Genomic DNA, 20,028 nt, shown 5'->3' on the forward strand with positions numbered 1-20,028 from the left:
GCCACGTGCACGCCGGTAACTTGGGCTGAACAGGCAGCCTGGGATTCTGAGAACCAACACTGGAGAGAGAAAAAGCCATAATTAGTGTTAATTGTTGACCCTACAGTTCAAGAATAGATGCTCTGGAGAATGGGAAACGAGAACAAACATTAATTATTGAGTAGGGACCTTGGAGACAGACACTCTGGATTAAAAGGAGAGAGATAAATTGCATAATGAATGTTAATTTTCCCTCAAAGAATTGAGTGGTCGGTGGTTGAAAGGGAAAAGGAGGCTAAATCAGTGATGAAAGAGAAACCTCAGTGTGTGTCGGGGAAGAGGGTCTGGAGGGTTACACAAACACTTTCCATTACTGCTACATCCTGCTCTTTGCCTCCTCCTTGCTCCTTAGCAGTTCCTATCTGGGTTTTCCCCAGAACTCATTATTTACCGCAGTTGTCTGCTAGGAAGCACAACCATTTCCCCTAAAGCAGCAGTCCCCAATTTTTTGGCACCAGGGACCGGTTTCATGGAAGATAATTTTTCCACGGACCAGGGGAAGGTGGGTGTGGCCAGTGATAGGGAGCGGCTGTAAATACAGATGAAGCTTCCCTCTCCCGCCCTGCTGTGGCTGGGTTCCTAACAGGCCACAGACAGGTACCGGTACCAGCCCAGGGTTTGGGGACTGCAGCCCTACAGTATGTAAGCCAGAAAACAGCCACACTGCATTACTGACAAGCTGAGTGGCACATGACATTGGGGTCTATCTCCTGTTTGTGCTGGTGGGAGTTTGAAAAGCAAGGGAGGCCGCCAGAGCTGTGGCTCTGTGTGAGCTGCTGGGGGAGCCACGAGGGCTCTGGAGTCTTAATTGTTGTTTTATCTTAATTACAATGCATGAGACACACATGCACCCTCTCTAACAATGTAATCTTAACTGAAAGTAAAACAGAATACAGATAATTTGAGCAGAAGATCAGAGATAAGAATTGTAGCCAGTTTTTTTTTTGTTAGTTTTTTTTTATTTATTTATTTTTTTGAGACAGAGTCTCACTCTGTTGCCCGGGCTAGAGTGCCATGGCATCAGCCTAGCTCACAGCAACCTCAAACTCCTGGGCTCGAGCAATCCTCCTGCCTCAGCCTCCCAAGTAGCTGGGACTACAGGCATGTACCACCATGCCTGGCTAATTTTTTTCTCTATATATATGTTTTTAGCTGTCCGTATAATTTCTTTCTATTTTTAGTAGAGATGGGGTCTCACTCTTGCTCAGGCTGGTCTCGAACTCCTGAGCTCAAACAATCCGCCCGCCTCGGCCTCCCAGAGTGCTAGGATTACAGGCATGAGCCACCGCGCCTGGCCTGTGGCCAGTTTTGTAAAGAGATGCTACAAACAGGCTTGTCACTGATTGCTCAGATTTCAGAGAGCTGGCTGAGATCCCCAAGTCCAGTCAACGGCCAGTCCTGGGGATCTTCCCTATTTGGCATGGTCTACCCACTTCTGTTGAGGCCCTCATCAGGTGCTGTCTGGGTGATTTTGCAGTAGCCTGAACTCTCTGCCCCTTCTTTTGCCTGTTCCTTCATGTTGGCACACACCTGGGGTTGCATGACATCCCTCCTCAAACATCTGTGATTCCTCATGGTCTAAGAAGCAGTTTTTCTGCTCTCTCTTGGCACACAAGGCCTTCCCTGCTCTGACCTTGGCCTGCCTTTTAGGCCCAGCTCACCCCATGAAGCCCCTCCACAGTCCACTCACACTGGGTGGCTCCTCATTTCCCACATGTCCTCCACTTTCCCTCCTCTTTGTCTTTGGTCATGCGGTCCCTCCCTGCCCGCCCCTTCTCTATTTATCCATCCACTTATTCTGATTTCTCAAAGGTCAAGTGCAAATGGAGATTCCTCGGTAAAAGCCCTTCTCGGGCTCCTAGTCTAGAATTAATCACTCCTTCTTTGAACACCCCTGATTCGTGTTCTCAGGCCTCTGTTGCAGCACTCATTTCATCCTGCCTTGTAGTAGAGTTGGTTGCTTGTGACTCTGTTCTCCACATGGACTGTGAGTTCCTTGAAGGGCAGTAGCCACAATGCCCAGCATGGGGCCTGGGGAAGGGGAGTGAGGAGAGAGCTGCCTCTGGGACAGACAGGCCTGGGAGTGAAGCCCAGCTCTGCCCTTACCAGGTAAGTTAACTCCCTGTGTTCCAATTTCCTCACCTACGATATGTGAATGTAAATACGTCCTACAATTACTGGGAAGATGGAACGAGATTATATATGTAGCAAGGTGCCTGAGAGTGTTCGCTGTTGATGTTAACATCCTTCTGTGTCCTTTGTACATGGTAGTGTTCAGTATATTGTATCAAAGGAGTCAAACACACATGTAATGGGTCTTTCCTCTTTCAGGGCCAATGATGTTTCCTATTGGAGTTTTACTCAATACTTTACAAGATGGAGTGTGGGTATGATCTGATTTGATTTTCACAAAGCAATGTGAAGTATTGATATTATTATAGTTGCCTTCTATTAAGGCATAAGGTAAGCTGCTGTAAAAAGGAGACCCAAAAAGATAAACATTTATTTCTCTTTCACATAAGAGTCCAGAGGTGGGTGGATGGATAAGGGTGACTCTGCTCCATGAAGTTCTCTGGGCACCTTGGTTCCTTATATCTTACTGTTCTATCATCCCATACCGTATTGTTCTCTTCCATGTGGTTGAAGCTATTTCATTACCATGACCAAGTCCAAGAGGAAAGAGGAGGGTGAAAGCAAATAGTTTCCTTTTAAGGACATGACCTGGAAGTTGCACATGCTACTTCCATTCACATCTCAGTGAAAACTTAGTTGCATGGCCATACCTCGCTGCAAGGGAAGCTGGGAAGCATAATCTCTTGCTAGGCAGCCATGTGTTCAGCTAAAATTCAGGGTGGAGAATTCTATTAAGAAAAGGAATAATGGAAGAATGGATATTGGGGAACAGTTAAAGTCTCTGCTACTCACAGTTTCAATCAATATTTATGGGCAATGCTCTGGCAATGCCAGTTGTGTTCTCTGGGATATTCAGTGATAGATGAGGGGTATCCACCCACAGGAATTTTAAATCTAGGAGAGGAAAGAAGAAAAAGAGTAAAAGTTAAGGAAGTGAGGGAGTGCCTGATAAGAGGCCTAGGTGGTAAGAGTGAGTGGAACCTAAGGAAGTAGCAATCATTGCAACCACAGTGGTCAGGTGAGGCATCACAATGAAGGGGGGATTTCAGCTGGTCCTTGAAGCCTGGAAACACGGACAAGAGGGACTAGAGGCAGCGGGAAGAACTTTGACCTAACTGAGTGGATTTGAGCCTTGGGATTTACCATATAAAAGGTGTGTGATCTTGAGCAAATCATATCCCTCTGGGCTTCAGTTTCCTTATCCATAAAATGAAAGAATTTTCAAAGTGTGGGCTCATAGTTCTAGTGGCCCTGCACAGTCCCCAGTCCCCACTCCCCACCTCCAGCAGGGGACGAGTTAACTGGGCTGTGGAGGATTTGGGAGGGACATAATTGAGTCATCCCCACTCAACCGGGGAGCTCTGCTTTTGTCTGCTTTATCTATGGATATCCTCAGCAGATCTGAGTAAATGCTTCCTTTGCTTAAATACTGATGAAGGTGACACCTAAGTTCCCTCCTGACTTTAGGATTCTCCTAAACAGAACAAATGCGAGGGAGGTGGAATTCATAGCTTCACAAGCTGTGTAAAAAGATACAAGTACCAAAAACTGCAAAAAATAAAGAAGTTAAGTATTCTTCAGCACTTCGTACTGTTTTTTTTCTTCAAAAAGTGAATTTCTAGTGGATTCAGAGCAAGCTATTATTTTTGACATTTTTCTTCTTTGAAAGTCATAAAGTGGCGATGATGCCACCTTTTCAGCCAGCTATGAGGTAGGGGAGTCTTTGTGTTTCTAGCAATCACAAGAGGTTTTTGTTAAAGGAAAGGAAGGAGAGTCCCTAGTGTGTTTTAGTAGCTTTCTGCTGGTAGCTTCCAGCCTGGGCTGTGAGGCCTTGCTGGTCTCACTATGGTGATGGAAAGAACCCTGCTTCCTTCTGAAGTCTGGGACAAACACAGGTCTCACCACCTGCCCTTCTGCAACCACTTAGTGCTAAATTGGGTCTGCATGTGACAGACCCGATTTAGCCCCATGCCGAACCTGATGGGAATCTCCTATAACTTCTTTAAGGAGAGTTTTATCTGTCAGGGTTCAGTGCAGAATGGAAACCACCCAGGTATTTTAAGAAGAAACAGAGTGACGATAGAGAATTTGGTGCTGACACAGGTGCTACAGCGACTGCCTCTTGGCATGCTCAGTCTTCATAAGCTCAGTGCCAGCATGAGTAGCCCAAAGCTGTGAAGCATTTGCTGCACTTCTGCCCTCTAAATCTCATGCAAGCACACCTAATTGGCAGAATATAATTTTGCATCCAGCCCCCTTGCTGCAAAGGTTATCTCGGAAATGTAGTTTTTAGACTTCTAGCCTCTGCAGTACAGGAAAGCCCACTGGAAGGAAATGCTGGGCACCCAGAGATACGTACAGCCACATTTTCCTTTATTTAAACATTTGACCTGAGATCACTAGAACTGGTAACATCTGCCAGTGTTATTTCTTATGGGTTACTAACAAGCACTGATTGGGCACAAGGGACAACATAAATTATTACTACACAAGCCTACCTTCCTCTATGTCTTCCCACCTAGAGATGGATGGATTGTGGGCCCTATGGTTTGAAATTGATGTTTGGAGAATGAAAATAAGAACAATCACCAATTATTGAATGGCTAAGATCCTGTTTCAGGATTTAGACAACAGAACTGCCCCACAGAGAGCGTCTCCTTGGGGAAAGGGGCACATGTAGACACATATAGTGTTAGAGCTGGTAGGAACCTTAGAAATCATCATTTCCCAAAGTGTGTTCCAGAAACTCTTTAGATACACATGCTGCTTTACTAAAATCAAAACTATTCAGTGGTCAAATAAGTTTAGGAAACAGTGCATATCTCCATCTCAAAGAACCATGATTCACATTAGCATATTAGAGGCTCTGTGAAGTCTTGCAGTAAGGAATCTGCTGAACTTTAGCCCACTGGTTTCCAAATGTGTTTGACCCAGAGCCTTTCCCTTTTTACATAATGCCTGTTAACCTTCTGAGGAACTGGCATTCTGTGGGACATGTGCTGGGAAGATCTAACACCAACTCCTCTTTTGCCATATGGGGAAGCTGAGGTCCAAAGCAGTGAAGTTTTTTGCCCATATCACAGAAATCATGGGTGATAGAGCTGAGAATAAAACCGGAGTTTTTTCTTTTTCCTCACATGGCCTCATCAAAAGCAGTTCTCCTCCTCTAAATCTCTAGGCAGCATCACTAAGGTTGCAGCTACTAAAAGATAGGCTACTCAATGAAAATCATACTTTGTCAAATATCCCACTAATATGGAAGGATTCTTTAACTCATGGGGCCCCACAACCAACTTATTACACATAACAAGTTGGGAGAACAAAGAGAAAGTCAAGCACTTAGAATATGATTGCCCCCAAATAATCAGCGTTTCGAGACTAGCTGGGATATTCTTGGACCCTTTCTCTTTCTGTTTGCCAAATCACAGACCATCAGGAAGTGGTACCAAGTGTATTAGTTATCTATTGCTGCAAAACCCATTACCCAAAAACCTATTAAGTTAGCATAATACACCTTTGTTATGTGGCTTAGGTGTGTGGTTCTGGTGTAGCCTCTCGTGTGGTCACAGTCACGATGTCAGCCAGGGAGGCAGTTATCTGAAGACTTAACTGGGATTGGAGAGTCTCCTCTCAAGGCAGCTCACTCATAAGCAGAGAAAGTTCATTCTGGTGGCTGGCAGGAGGCTTCAGTTCCTTGCCATGTGGACTGCTTGCTATAAGGCTGCTTGAGTGGCCTCATGACAGACATGGTGGTTGGCTTTCCCCAGAGTGAGTAATCAGAGAGAGAGAAAGCACGCGCGCCCAAGGAGAACGCCGGAGTGCCTTTTATGACCGAGTCTCAGAAGTCACCCACTATCACTTCTGTCATAGTCTATACTTATCACAAGTGAGACACTATATCCAGATCACATTCTAGGGGAGGAGAGTTAGTTTCTCCCTTTTCAAGGGAGAAGTATCAACAAATTTTTGGACATATTTTAAAACTACCACACCAAGAAAGAGTTGCAAGGGAAGGATGTTAATTAAATGACCAAAAAAAAAAAAAAAAAAAGGTACCAAACCAAAACAACACCCCCACCCTACCCCCAAGAAACATGTTGAGAGTAAATATCCATTTAGGACAAAAACAAACACTATTTAGAAACTCTGAAAGAGACCTGAGGTTCCAACCCAAGTCATTGGCATAGATACCCTTGAACTTCTTGCAAAACAAACTTCTGAATAAAAGAACTTCTGAGAGAAAACTTCTATTGCTGGCACTCTGACTAGGAGAAAACATGAAGGATTTCAATCAAGGATAAGCAATTCAGAGAGTGTGTCCAATGTTTTGACTTGTATCCTTCCAAGTTAACTTTTCCTTTCTTAAGCCTTTGAATTTTCTAAATGTTGCAATATCTTAACCTGACCAAAGGGGTCAAATTCCAGCTCTAGTCTTCAAATCTTTTTTTTTTTCTTCTGAAGGTTTATATTCATTTCTCTATGCTGTCTGAAAGCAAGATATCATGATCTAATTGCATAAGAATTTATTTCCAAATAGTTGTTGACAGAGTCTGAAAGTCTCAGAAAGATCAGACAGATCATATTCCCTCCTTTACTCAAGAGTTCTTTTTATTAAAAAAACCCACAACTATGATCCCCAAAGAACTTTCCTTTGTGGCACCTGGGGTATTCAGTCAATCAGCAAGCATTTCTTGGACATATAATAAAGATAAGAAGTTCTCTAGGACTCATATATTGGGAGCTAAACAGAAAACAGACACAGATAAATACAATAACCACATAAGTGGGATTAGAGAGAGAGGAATGGGCTGAGACTACATCTAGGCATTGTATGTAATCAAGTGGATTTATTAAGGAAAACATCCCAGAAAAGATGAACTTAGAGCTATTCTAAATATTTGGGGGCAACTTGGGCAAACCATGGAAAGAAAAGAATAAAGACTGAATGTTTGGGCCATCAGAGAGATGAGAAAAGGGTGGGCTGGAATATAGTGGGGGATGAGACTGGGAGTGGAGGGTGGAGACGATGTTCAAGATGGATCTGAACAAACTGAGCTGCAAAGAGTTTGGTGTGGTTGGAGCAATTCCTTTGCAAGAGGAAAAAGTTTTTTTAGTATACTGCTTCTCATACCAAACCAAACCTAAAACCCCCAAAGCAAGAACCCTTTTCCTCTTAATAGAGGTGCTTAGAAAGCTAGACCTGTTCTACAGACCCCTGTAGGGAGAAGTGGGTTTAAGATCCTTCCCCACCTTGCAGAGCACCATCCTGTCACCACCAAGACTGAAGGTCAACCAGCTGTCCATGGAAGAAAGGCCAGAAAGAGTGACTGACTGATTCATTCATTCATTCAACACGCACACAGTGAATACCTTTCGGTTTGAGAGGCAAGTAGGATTAAATATATTGTCTGTGGGACTGGGAGAGATGGCAGGCAAGTCTTCAGCATAAATTTTGTCTTTCTCTCTTTCATGTGGAAATTTTCAAAAGATTTTTCAATACATATTTATTGTCATCCTGCTATGTATATGTGAGGGACTCTGCCAGGTGCCAGGGATACTGAAATGATTGAGGCATCATATTGATAATGGTGACAACAAACTTAAAGCCTAAATATTTCCTTTTCTGCTTCTGGCTTTTGCTTTGCCAAAAGGGGACCTATTTTTCCTGGAACAGAGTGGACAAATGTGCAGCAGGTGAACAGAATCAGAATTGCTTTCCAGTCGTTGTACCAGCTGTGTCACACTGGCAGTGTGGCCTCCACCTGTCTAACTCTTGCTTCTACCAGTTTGGAACCATGATGTTTTTATACTCATATCATGGTATAAACCAAGTGGTGGTGGAAGTTCTTGGACGCTGTGTTTGGAACCAAATGCATTCTACTTTCTGGAAATCCATATACTAGGTGACTACTTCAGTAGCAGCAAGATGTAAAATGCAGCAATAATCCAGGAATTTCTCAGTGGAGAAGTCAATCCTGTCATTTTGGTTGAAGAACCTTGGATACAGAGAGGATGAGGGACTGATCCAAAGTCATCTGGCAACACGGAGGACAGGCCAGAGCTACTCAAATCTCCTGGTTCTGAATCCATGCTCTTTTTATTAAGCCAGTTGTGACACGACACACCAAATGTGTGCAACTTTTACTCTCCCTCATCAAGGGGTCTGGTGGCTGTACAACTCATGTGTACACACCATGATGGCTTCTGGGTGGTTGATGCTCATCACCCTCTGACTTCATTTCTTTTTTCCTTTGCAAAATGGCTATTGCCAAGAGCCAGCATCTCTTTTCCAAAAAGTTAACGTGCCAGAAGGTTTTGGAAACTGCCTTGCTATCTGTCAGGAGCCAGATGATTCACAGCAATGAACCAACGCACATAACAAGGATACCTGATTGGGTTACCAATTAGCCACCTCCACCTCTGGAGGGTGTTTGGAAAGAAAAGAAAAGGCCGTGTTTAGTTTGGGCAAATACCAAAAGGGCTTTATCATTCTCATCAAGGCATCAACATGGCACATTAGACCTCTTCCAAGCCATTCCACTGGAACTTCTCTCTCCAGAGGCTCCAGCAAGAGTAAACTTGTTATGCAAACATTGGGTTATTGTGTCTGAGCTACAGAAGCACCTCTGTGTCAGCGAGAGGGGAGAAACCGGCTGACTTGCGTCTGTTTTTAATGATGCCTCTGCTGCTGGGAAATTTTGGAAACTGTAGGTAAAATCTTCCCCTTTGAAAACAAGGCTGCCATGGAATGTGTTGTCTTACTTACCTTCACCTGATGAAAGCACCTCGGTTTGGGTAGGCCCTGGGAGGGACAGGCAGTCGTTCTCTCCAGCTGGACCCAGCAAGAAGTGTCGCAGTGTGGGGTCTCTGGAATCTTCTTGAAAATAAGCACAAGCATGGGCTGAACCCGGACCATGTTCCCCTCGTCCCCCGTGGGCACAAGCACATAGATGCCCACATGCTCAGGTGCTCACCAGAGTATAGGATAAGGCGTATTCCTGGGACTCAGCAGAGCAGGGCCATCATTTAGGCTCTGTCTCTGGGGTCAAGGTGGGATGAATAGGGGGGGCTGTCACTCTCTCATGCCTTTGTGAGAGTCTGGGAAAGGTAGGCCCTTTGGGCACCTCAGGGGCCGGGCTAGGCTGGTGGGGGCACCTTGTGTGAAGGAAAGGAAAGGAAGCCCCTTCCTCCAGGTATGTGTAGCCCAGGCCCTGGTGATTCCTGCCTCGCTCTCCCTCTCTGGCAAATGTCCTGAGCAGTATTTGGCATGTACAGCTCATGTAGTCTATGGACCAATGCTGGGACTGCTTAGTGACTCCAGGGGCTCAGGCCAAGCAGGAGAAGGAGGCTGTCTTTTCCTCAGTGACTTAGAAAGATTGACGGCATTTCTGTAACCTTACTGTAAAAGTAAAACACAAATCATTTTTTCCCTGCTCTACTTGCACACTCAACACAGAAAAGTTCTGTGACTAGATGTGTGGGGTTTGCCCCACACCAAGCAATTCTCCAGCAGACACCAAATGGGTGTCCTATAATTCAATTCAATTCTGACACTTTCTACCTGGAGATAGTGTCAGATCCCACGGGTTAAGGGCTCGGTCCCACAAGACTGTCCCACACTTCAGACACCAAGTTGTGACCTATACTTCTGACTGACTGGCTATAAACTGAGGGTCCCACAACCCTCCTTTGGGTTTGATAATTTGCTAGGATGGCTCACAGAACTCAGGGAAATACTTACTTACTGGTTTATTATAAAGGATACAGATGAAGAACAAGATGAAGAGATGCACAGGGTAAGGGGTGTGTGTGTGTGTGTGTGTGTGTGTGTGTGTGTGTGTGTGTGCAGGGCTTCCATGCCCTCTCTGGGTGAGATACACCCCCAGCACCTACACCTTCAGCAGTCCGGAAGCTCATCTACTCTTATTCAAGTTGATCTGTCCCCCCTCCCCTTTCCTGGAGGTTGGTGGGTGGGGCTGGAAGTTCCAACCCTCTAATCCTCTAATCACTTGGTTTTTCTGGTGACTCCTCCATTCTGAGGCTACCTAGGGGCCCCACCCTAAGTCACCTCATTAGCATAAACTCATGTGTTATCCTAGGTGCTCACTATGAATAACAAAAGACACTTCTGCCACTCTGGAAATTCCAGGAGTTTTAGTTCAGTGATAGGAACCAGAGACAAAGACCAAATATATTTCATGTTATGCCACACTTTCCTTCTACATGTCCAGGACAAAGCGGCCAGGAATAGGGTAAGCCGCCAGCTACAGTGGATGCTAAGGAGTGTACACACACATGTACACACACAGTGAGGCATGACACACATACATGCACTCACATATTCACACAGGTGCACATACACATATGTACATTCTCAAGGTAAGTACACACACATGCACGACCACACACATGCATGCATGCATACATGTTCACACATGAACAATGACACATGAACATATTCACTCATTCACAAGACTGCATATTAGAGATGCACATGTATGTGTAGATATGTATGACACACTCATACATACAGTGTGCATGCATGCACACAAGCACACACATGCACTCGCATGGGCATATAAGCACACACATACACCCACACACTCAGAAACAAATGTGCTCTTACACAAACATTCACTTATACACACACATACCCCCCAACATACACATTTGAGGCTTCAGGCTGTCCTCTTGTCACAGCCATAGTCCTGGCATTCTATTCCAATCGGATTCTCCCTTTGTAAGGATGTCCAAGAGTAGATGTGTATGTCTGTTTGGTATGACTTGTCCTTGGCATACAGCCTCCCAGGAAGGCCCCTGATGCTGACATGACAGTATGTCAAGTTTGGTTCATTTGTATCAAAATTAAAAGAGCATCACTGTCGCGCAAGTATAAAGGGGAGGAAGTTGTGAAAGAAAGGTTCCGACCCTGAAATGATTTCTAAGTGAAAACGATGTCTTTAGGGAGAGAGAGAAAGAGAAGAGTGTTGGGGGGAACAAGGGGATTTGATTTTGACCATCTCAGCCTGAAACAGAGAGGTTGCAAACACAGATTGGAATTATTGATCTATGTATTTAATCTATGCTTAAAGAATTCAACTATACATGTTTTGGGGAGAGAAAGAGAGTGGGGTGGGGGTGAGAGAGAGAGAGAATGATTTAATACTGAGGCATTCTGTCCGTGAGTGAGCATGAAATGAAGGATGTGATGTCTGTTGCCTTCTTGATGGCTCTCAGTTCTCATGTGCCTCTCGAAGTGTGAGTTTCTTACAGCCCTGAGTGTGATTCTGCTGTTAACAAGAGATACCTCTTTCTTCACACAATCTGTCCCCCAAACATATGCCATCTCCTTCATCTGGTGTGCAACCAGAGAAAGCAGCCCAAGGTGCCAATGGAAGAGGAACGGCTGCCTGGACTGCATTTTCTTAAAAACCGTCTGTCAGCCTCCAGCATGGCACCTCCCTAGGAATTTTCAGGGGTAATTTGGATTCTAAGCAGTTTTTGCTTGATGACCTATTGTTGGATCAAAGTTCCCATGGGAGCTGCTAGTGCACTGTCCTTGCATTATTGCTCTTGTCTAAACAACTTAGTCCCCTCCTTGATTGTCAGCCCCTAAGGATAAGAACTTGAAGTGCAGCTGTGTTAGAGGGCATGGCTTTGCCCTGCCCCACCCTTCAGTAGAAATCTAGGGTCTTCCCTTTCTGTGAACAGGCCTTCGGCTCTGCCCTGGACTGGAGGGGGACTTCTCTCTGGGGACTTCTCCTGTTGGCAGAGTCATCAGGCTCCCATGCCCCCAAGGGGTGTGGAGTGTGCCTAGTAAATGCAGGAGTGGGTCTCCCCCAGGAACTTGGGGAGCTGTGTCATCACACACAGCTGCCAGGAGTAGGAGAGCACACAACAGCTTGGCAGTGCATGTTGGTGCAGCAAACCCTTAAAACATGTACTGGCTTTTTAGGAATATGCACGGTGAATATTAATCCCGCTGACACCATCAGAAACACTACCGATTTCTCCTTTTCAATGGGGTGCCTTTCAGAAAACTTACATCATGGCTGCCACACGGCCCTGGAGATGAGCCACAGACAAGCCAATGAGGGGGGCATCCATACATCCCAGGAACAATTGATTACCTTGTCCTGCTGGTGGTGCCCTCCTGGGCGCTCTTGCATTCAGGGGACCTGGAGGGCTGCTGCAGCCTGATGTCCTGGGGCCCCCGTCCAGGTCCCTCTGGCTCTCCAGACTTTTTCTTGCTTTAATCGGGGGTAGAAGACCCAGTGGTGGGGCCACATTCTGGGGCAGGGCATCATCATCTTCAAAAGCAAAAAAGGAAAAAGCATGAGTGAGAACTTCTCAATCAGCAGGGAAGAGAACAAACCTCTTTTCTAGCTTGGTTGATGGCTCCTGGTGTTTAGGATGACTTATACTACTCATTCTTGTTTGTCCCTCTTTTCCGGTCCTGCAAAGGAGCAGGGACCAGATTTCTCCTGTGGCCAAAATGAAACTACTCTTGACTAGAATAGTGGCCCCCCATTTAAGGAATTGCCAAGAACCAGGAGTAATTGAGTGGTGGTGGTGGTTATTCTCGTTTCATGGATGAAATCCTGAGATAGAAGTAGGACTAGAGAGTCTGAAAATTCCTTCCACTCCCAATCTGAAGGCTCTGACCAGGGAAACACCAGCTTTAGAATTCATGGGTTATTTGGTACAGATTTCTGACCACAAAGCAATTTTGCTAGCAGAACCAATGACCACATTCCCTCCTCAAGGTACATAAGCTGCAGAGTACCACTTCCAGATGGTGGTCAGAGGTATCTGGATTGATGATAACACTCCTTAAAGCACATCTGACCCTCTACCTGTCTCTGTTCTGTCTTTTCAACACCAGCAGGGACTGCTCTGGGAAGCCTGAAACCCAGGAATCTAAGTTCTGAGGCCTTGGCTTCATCTTTCAGAGAGAGTGTTCTTTATTTCACATTCAACCCAACTGTTGCTATTTGGGTTTAAAAGCTGGCTTCATGCACAGTCTCAAAATATCACAGACTACTTATTTATTACAAAGGAGAAAAATATCTTTACAAGAGAGAAACTTGGCAGGTATCACCTTTTACCAAATAATAAAATTTAATATAACCTATAATGGAACAAACAAACATTTTGTGGCCCTTGATGTGATGTGATGAGGACAGATCACCTATGTGATATTCCTGCCAAAAATGTCTGAATCTCATTGTGAGGAAACAGACAAATCCACATTGAGGGCAATTCTGCCAAGCAATTAGCCCGTCTTCTTCAAAAATGCCCATGTTGTGAAAAACAATACTGGAGAACTCTTCTAAATTAAAAGATTATAAAGGGATGTGACAACTAAATGCAATGCATGATCCCAAGTTGAATTCTGGATTGAAAAAAAAAAGCTACAAGGAATATTGTTGGCATAATTAGAGAAATTTGAATATGGATTATAAATTAGAAAATAATATTACACCAATGTTAACTTTTTTCCCTTTCTTTTTTTGAGAAAGGGTCTTTATTTTTATTTACTTTTTTCTGAGAGTCTCGCTCTGTTGCCCGGGCTAGAGTGTCATGGCATCAGCCTAGCTCACTGCAACCTCAAACTCCAGGGCTCAAGCCATCCTCCTTCCCAAGCCTCCTGAGTAGCTGGGACTATAGACATGTGCTACCACACCTAGCTAATTTTTTCTATTTTTAGTAGAGACAGGATCTCACTCTTGCTCAGGCTGGTCTTGAACTCCTGAGCTCAAGTGATCCTCCCACCTCAGCCTCCTAGAGTACTAGGATTACAGGCGTGAGCCACTGTGTCTGGCCTGAGACAGGGTCTTGCTGTGTCTCCTAGGCTGGAGTACAATGGAGTGATTGTAGCTCATTGTAACCTCAAAATTCTGGGCTCAAGAGATACTACTGGCTCAGCCTCCCGAGTAGCTGGGACTACCTGGCTAAGTTTTAAATTTTTTTGTAGAGACACGGGTCTCTCTATGTTGCCCAGGCTGGTTTTGAACTCCTGGCCTCAAATGATCCTCACAAAGTGCTAGGATTACAGGTGTGAGCCACCATGCCCAGCATCAATGTTAACTTTCTTGAGTGTGATAATTGTACTGGGGTTAGGAGGGAGACTATTCTTGTTCTTAGGAGATATGTGCTGATAGGGGATAAAATATACAATGTCTGTAACTGACTCTTAGGTGGTTCAGCGATAAAAATATGTATATGTGTAAAAGCTATCTTCATTTCTGTGATATTACAGGTAAAATAATTTAGGGCTAAGCAATTAGGCATGTGCAACATCTGTGGTAATAGGACAGTCCCACTTATTAGCACTAAATCCCCTGTGCCAGGGACCTCTGTCTGAGAAAGACTGCCGTGAAAAACTTGCCTCTTTGGATCTCTTTCTGAAGCTACTACCTGGTTGGGTCACATACTGAACTAATGCACACCAAGCTACCAGGGGCTTCTCAGGCCAGTTTCTTCCTGGCAGGGTGGCAGAGGATGGACAAGCTCTAGACACTCAGTCCCTGGTGGACATGACAGTTCAAAACAAGTGGAGGGCAGTGCAAGATGAACAATGTTGAAGACAAAATTCAGCGTGGTTGTTTATCTCATAGCTCTGGCTGTGCACGTGACATTGTGGCCACAGGTAGAAAACTGCTTTCTTACCTGTTTGCGTACATAGTGACCCCCTGCCCATATTTGGATTTTTTAAAGGGGAAACTTCAAAGTCTTTAGGATAATTAACTCTCACTTAAGAGATAGACCAAATAAGCCTTTGCCCCAATAATCAAAGGGCATTCTCAAAACCTACGTGTTTCAAGAACGTCCTGACCTAGGTTCATTGATTTGTTTGTTCTGAAAGGCAGTGCAGCACAACGGGTAAGAGCATGGGTTCTGGCACTAGAAGGCCTGAGCTCCAATCCTGGTGAGGCCACTTACAGTTGTGTGGCCTCAAGCAAGTTCCTTATCTCTCAGGGCTTCAGGTTTTGGATCTGTAAAATGCGAATAGGATTGTTGTGAGGAGTACCAGAGATAACACATGCTAAAAACTAAGAACAGTGCCTGGCACAGAGGAAGAGCTCCATACACATTAATGTGCATCCTTCTACTTCTGATACCACTAGTCTGAGATCACTGGACATTTGTGACACTGTGGTCTTGCACATGCCTTTTGGAAAGGAGGTTCAATTTTTTTAAAATGAGGAGCTTTCTAAATATGGCCCATTGCTTCCAACCTATCTAACACATAAACACATACACTCAGATACACCCATGTGTATAATTTCAAATGTCTATATGATGTTTTGAAAAATTGGAGTGAAGACTTTTACTGATATTATGGACTTTTTAATGAATAAATACATATTTATAAACAGATTAGAAATGAAATTTCATTGTTTAAAAACAGGATTAAGTATAGGGCATGCAGCAATTTTTTAGTATGTCGGGTGCCATCTTACATCTGCAACCAGGAAGTATTAGTAGGGGGATGATTCGGTGAGTAAGCAATTTGTAAGCTAGATACTAAGTTAGTTTTACTTCAGCACTTTGGTTACGCCAGCTGCTGCTTGAACAAAAGCCATCTTCAAGTGGCTGGGGTTGGACTAACCTCCCTTCCAGCCTCCTTTGTCTTGGCTGAGCACCCTTGCGTGTCTTGCCTTGCTTCCCTTCAGAGAGAGATTCCTGAGGGATGTGGAAAGGAAAGAGGAGCTACCTTGAGGCGGGAAGTTGTCCCTGTCCGTTCCTGTGTCCACTGGGAGATGGACCGTTATCTCCTGTGGCCTTTCCAAGGACTCATGCTTCAGAGGAGGCCTCCATAAAGGCCTGGCCTCTACTTCTGTTTCTGGGTCTGACTCAGGGCGTGAAGCACCTATGAGACAAAGACAAAGCCAAGTTGTAGTAGGTGTCTGTTGTTCTTTTTGGAGACCTACCCCTCCCCTGCTCACACCATGTGGTTTGGGTAGAGCTGTGTCCATTCCCTGGCTCCAGGGAGTGCATGTCACTGAAGCCTGGTATGAGAGGACCTCATTGCCTTAGCCACAGTGATTGGTTCCAGGGTGGGCATATGAGCCACACCTGGCCAATCAGGTGATTTTTGCTCTTTTGCAAGAGCTTTTAAGAGGCATATCCTTTCTATAGAGATTAACAGGTAAGAGGTTAGCATGGAATTGCAGGAGGACATCTTTATCCCCACAGGGTAAGACTGTGCTAAAGAGAAAAAGTTAAGAGCTGAGAGACTTAGAAGAGTACTGCCCACATATTATTTTCTGAGGGCTGGATTCAGCTGGTTCTGGAGTTGCATGAACTAATATATATATATTTTCCTGACATGTAAAAGAAGGAAGAACTCAATGGATTCATGTTCTTTGTACTTTATTCCTATTTTTCATTTGGTGATGTGGCAAGCTCGATGCATCTAATAGCTTTAAGAATCTGGTTCATGATGGCCTGGTGGTCTTCCTGATTTTCCCATCAGGGTCATCATGGAAAATAATCAGATTTAATGCAACTGTGGATAGTCGTGTCTCTCTTTGTATTAAGTATATCTTTTTATTCTGATATTTTGACATCTGGGACTTGACTGACCCTGGGGAGTCAGTCCCTCCCAGGGCTAGCCAATTCCTAAAGATAGTAAATGACCTCTTACCTTGGAGCGCATCGTTATATGCAAACCAATTAATCCAGAACTACCTCCTTTACCAAACTGTTACATTGCTGGGCCACTATTCACTTGCCCTAATTACTCCAGGGCTAGGATCAGACAACTAGGGATATCCGCCATGTCCCAGAGCCCACTGAATTATTCAAACTAGCCAATCCTAAACCTGCTTAGCCTGCTTGCCCTGCCCTGTTCATTCCTTCCATAAAAAACACAATAAAGACTCTTGCCCATGTTCCCCCACTTCTGCGTCTGACTAACCCTGGTGTTTCCCTGTGTGCGTCCATGACGTGGCATGCCCCTCTTCTTGGGAACTGTGGGTAACAAACTATCTTTTCAGTGGCAATTGTCTCCTGATCTCTTGGCCACACCACACCTGAATAATAATAGTAAGATCTACATTTTAAAACACCATATTTTGGGTTGTGTTTGGTTTTTTTTAAGGAGCTGAGTAATTTTTTAGAAAGGTAAAATCTACATATAGTGAAATACACAGTTCTTAAGTGCAAATTCAATGAATTTTAACAAATGTATAATCTATACAACCAACCAAGATTTAGAACATTTTCATCATCCCACATAGTTCCTTTATGCCCCCTTTCTTTGACTGATCTTTTAGTCACAACAAGTAGGCAATCTTCTTCACAGCGAGAATTCCAAACAGCTTTAGAACAAAATGGCTGCCTGTATGATTCCCAGGAGTCAAAGCTGTCTAAGAAATCAGTGGCAGTTTCTGCTTAAGTTTCTAGATAACTCAGAACCAAACTTGGAGTCACCTTTTGCCTCAGATGGCCCAAGAGGTCCCAGGAGCAAGAATGTGTCTCAGACAACAGTACTATAGAATGACCTAGGAAGGTTAGAAAGAATTTCTCCTTGTGACACAATGTGAGGGGTCCCTCAGGAGCTTCCTCCAAAAAGCCTTCCTAAGTCCCCAGTTAGAATTGATTTCTCCCTTGTCCATATTCTCTTAGAACTTTGCTTAGAATACAAACATTGCAGAGGTCATCTGTTATGTAATAACCTATTTCAGAATCAGGAAAATGACTCTTTGGACAAACTTTTATCTTTTATAAAATGAAGATGCAAAGATCAAATTATCATTTTTACTTTGGCTGCCAGGAAACTCATCCAAATGTAGTGCCTACCTAAAGCAATAAATTCATCTCAGATGTCTGATAACATCTATTTCTCTACTCCTTTTACCCAGGTTTTTTATTTTCAATTTCAATTTTAGTTATGTTGCTTTATATTATTTCTTTTTTCGTGAGCTGCCTGAAAATTCTTGTACTTTTATAACACCTATGGTGCATTAGACTTATTTATGTGTATGCTTGTCTTCCTTTCTCTTTTATACTTTAACGAAATGCACTGCTTAATGGAGGGCTTGATAAATATTTTTAAAATTGAATTGAATATGACCAGAAGAGACCTACTTCTAGATTTTACCCTTTTTCCTTCTTAAAAAAAATTCTCTGAAGAGGATAGCCATAGGAAAGGTCAGCCATGATGTTGGAGTGTGTTGCATTGGCAGAACCCCATAGCCCAGTCCTTCCTGGCCTACCCGAGTTCCCTCAGGAGTGCCCATGCACACGGGACCTACCTCTTCTGCAGGCTTTTTCTCTTGGGGGATGTTGGGTGTGGAAATGAATCTCCACTGGGACTATGAAGAGCTCTGTTGGGGGCTCATTGGCTTTAAATTGGCTCCTCAGGGGGTCCAGGACTCTGGGTGGTTCTTCTGAGATAGAAGGTAATTTCAAAGCCTTTGGTGCCTGGAGAAAATTTAAAAACATGACCAACAAGGCAGGTTTCCAAGCCCTGTTGCCTGCAGGGGACAAATGATATTGTATTAATATCTTATTGTATGTATCTCTTGTACCAGGAGCTGCTGAGAGAAGTAAAGCTAACCAAACTGGGAGCCTGGTATCTAACTTCAGTGGTGCTGTTTGGTCTCTTGGGCGCTCAGCATATGCCTCTGTTTAGCCTGCTTCTGAGAATTATAAACATGACAAATTTAAGAGCCTTTGAGAGGATATATAGTCTTTCTTTTTGCAGCCAGGGAAACTGAGCAGGATCTAAATGACATAGCTGAGATCTCTATGTACCTATAGGGAGAAATGTTGGCATATGTTGTTAAGGGGAAATAGCAAGGTGTACAACATTTGACTGCAAGCTTTCAGGTAAGAAGGGGCAGAAAATAGGAATATGCATTTGCGTTTGCTCACCTTACATAACTTCCCTAAGACTCCATTTCTTCCTCTGTAAGAGAGGAGTAATCGTACTATCTACCTCATAAAGTCATTGTGATGATTAAATGAGCTAATATATGTAATTACAATAGTGTTTGAAACTAGAATTATTTCTAAGATATTTCTTTGAGAGTGGACTCTCCTCTCATTAGAGTGTATCTAGGTACTAGCAGAAAATCTAAACTTCTCCACACTTGTGCAATATGAACATACCTGAAAAAAAAAATGATTGTGTGCTGGAATCAGCAACTAATTTGGTCTAGTTTTTTTCTGTCCAAAAAAAAGTATATGTGTACTATATATAGATACGCTGGGGGTAGTTGTTAAAGCCTCCTGTTTCCAATTATTCAGAAGTTGCTGAAAATTTCTCCTTTTAGTGTGCAACTCTTAACATATGAACTTCGCTCTATAAAATATATGTGTGTTGGGTTTCAGAGAGTTCAGTTTCACAGGAGGAAAAATCAAAACGCCAGGTCTGCTGTTTGCTCCTGGTCCAAAGGAACCAGGGAAGACAGAACCCTTCTGGTGTCTCTTTTTTAGTGCTCAAAAAGAAAAAAATGATCAGAAACACACATAAGCATCGTACGTATTTAGAGTTGATTGAGGAAGGAAATTCAACCAAATATATTCAGGGTAATATTTATAATTTTGAGACATTAAGAAAATGATTAACCAAACATATGCACATAGGATCTTTATGTTGCTGGAGACCTTCACTGTCCAAGTGCCAGCTGCCCACCAACTGCCCTTTTTTGAATACTGACCTTGTGCATTTTGTTTGACAAGGTTTGCTTTGAGAAATCTATGTGAAAACTTAAAACAACTTGTGTGAGGTATGGCTGACAAGCCAAGACTTAATTTCTTTATTCTAATTAAAAATTTACACAGAGTTTTAATGTAGTGGAAAATATTGCTTTCCTCTGTTAAACCATAGACATGGATGAG

The 20,028-nt window shown here is 43.7% G+C and overlaps 1 protein-coding gene across 1 annotated transcript in view; it reads right to left on the reverse strand.

The window, feature by feature from the left end:
* The window catches only part of KIAA2012 (KIAA2012 ortholog), a 118,026-nt gene that overhangs the window by 73,528 nt on the left and 24,470 nt on the right, over nucleotides 1-20,028 (reverse strand). The window contains exons 8-11 of the mRNA XM_045559715.1: nucleotides 18,438-18,606; nucleotides 15,893-16,048; nucleotides 12,303-12,482; nucleotides 8,939-9,049 (exon numbers count right to left, since the gene is read on the reverse strand). Coding sequence (XP_045415671.1) covers nucleotides 8,939-9,049; nucleotides 12,303-12,482; nucleotides 15,893-16,048; nucleotides 18,438-18,606 — 616 coding nt within the window. The remainder of the gene's footprint in view (nucleotides 1-8,938; nucleotides 9,050-12,302; nucleotides 12,483-15,892; nucleotides 16,049-18,437; nucleotides 18,607-20,028) is intronic.

This window comes from Lemur catta, chromosome 8 (assembly GCF_020740605.2).
Source record: "Lemur catta isolate mLemCat1 chromosome 8, mLemCat1.pri, whole genome shotgun sequence".
Classification (NCBI taxonomy): domain Eukaryota; kingdom Metazoa; phylum Chordata; class Mammalia; order Primates; family Lemuridae; genus Lemur; species Lemur catta.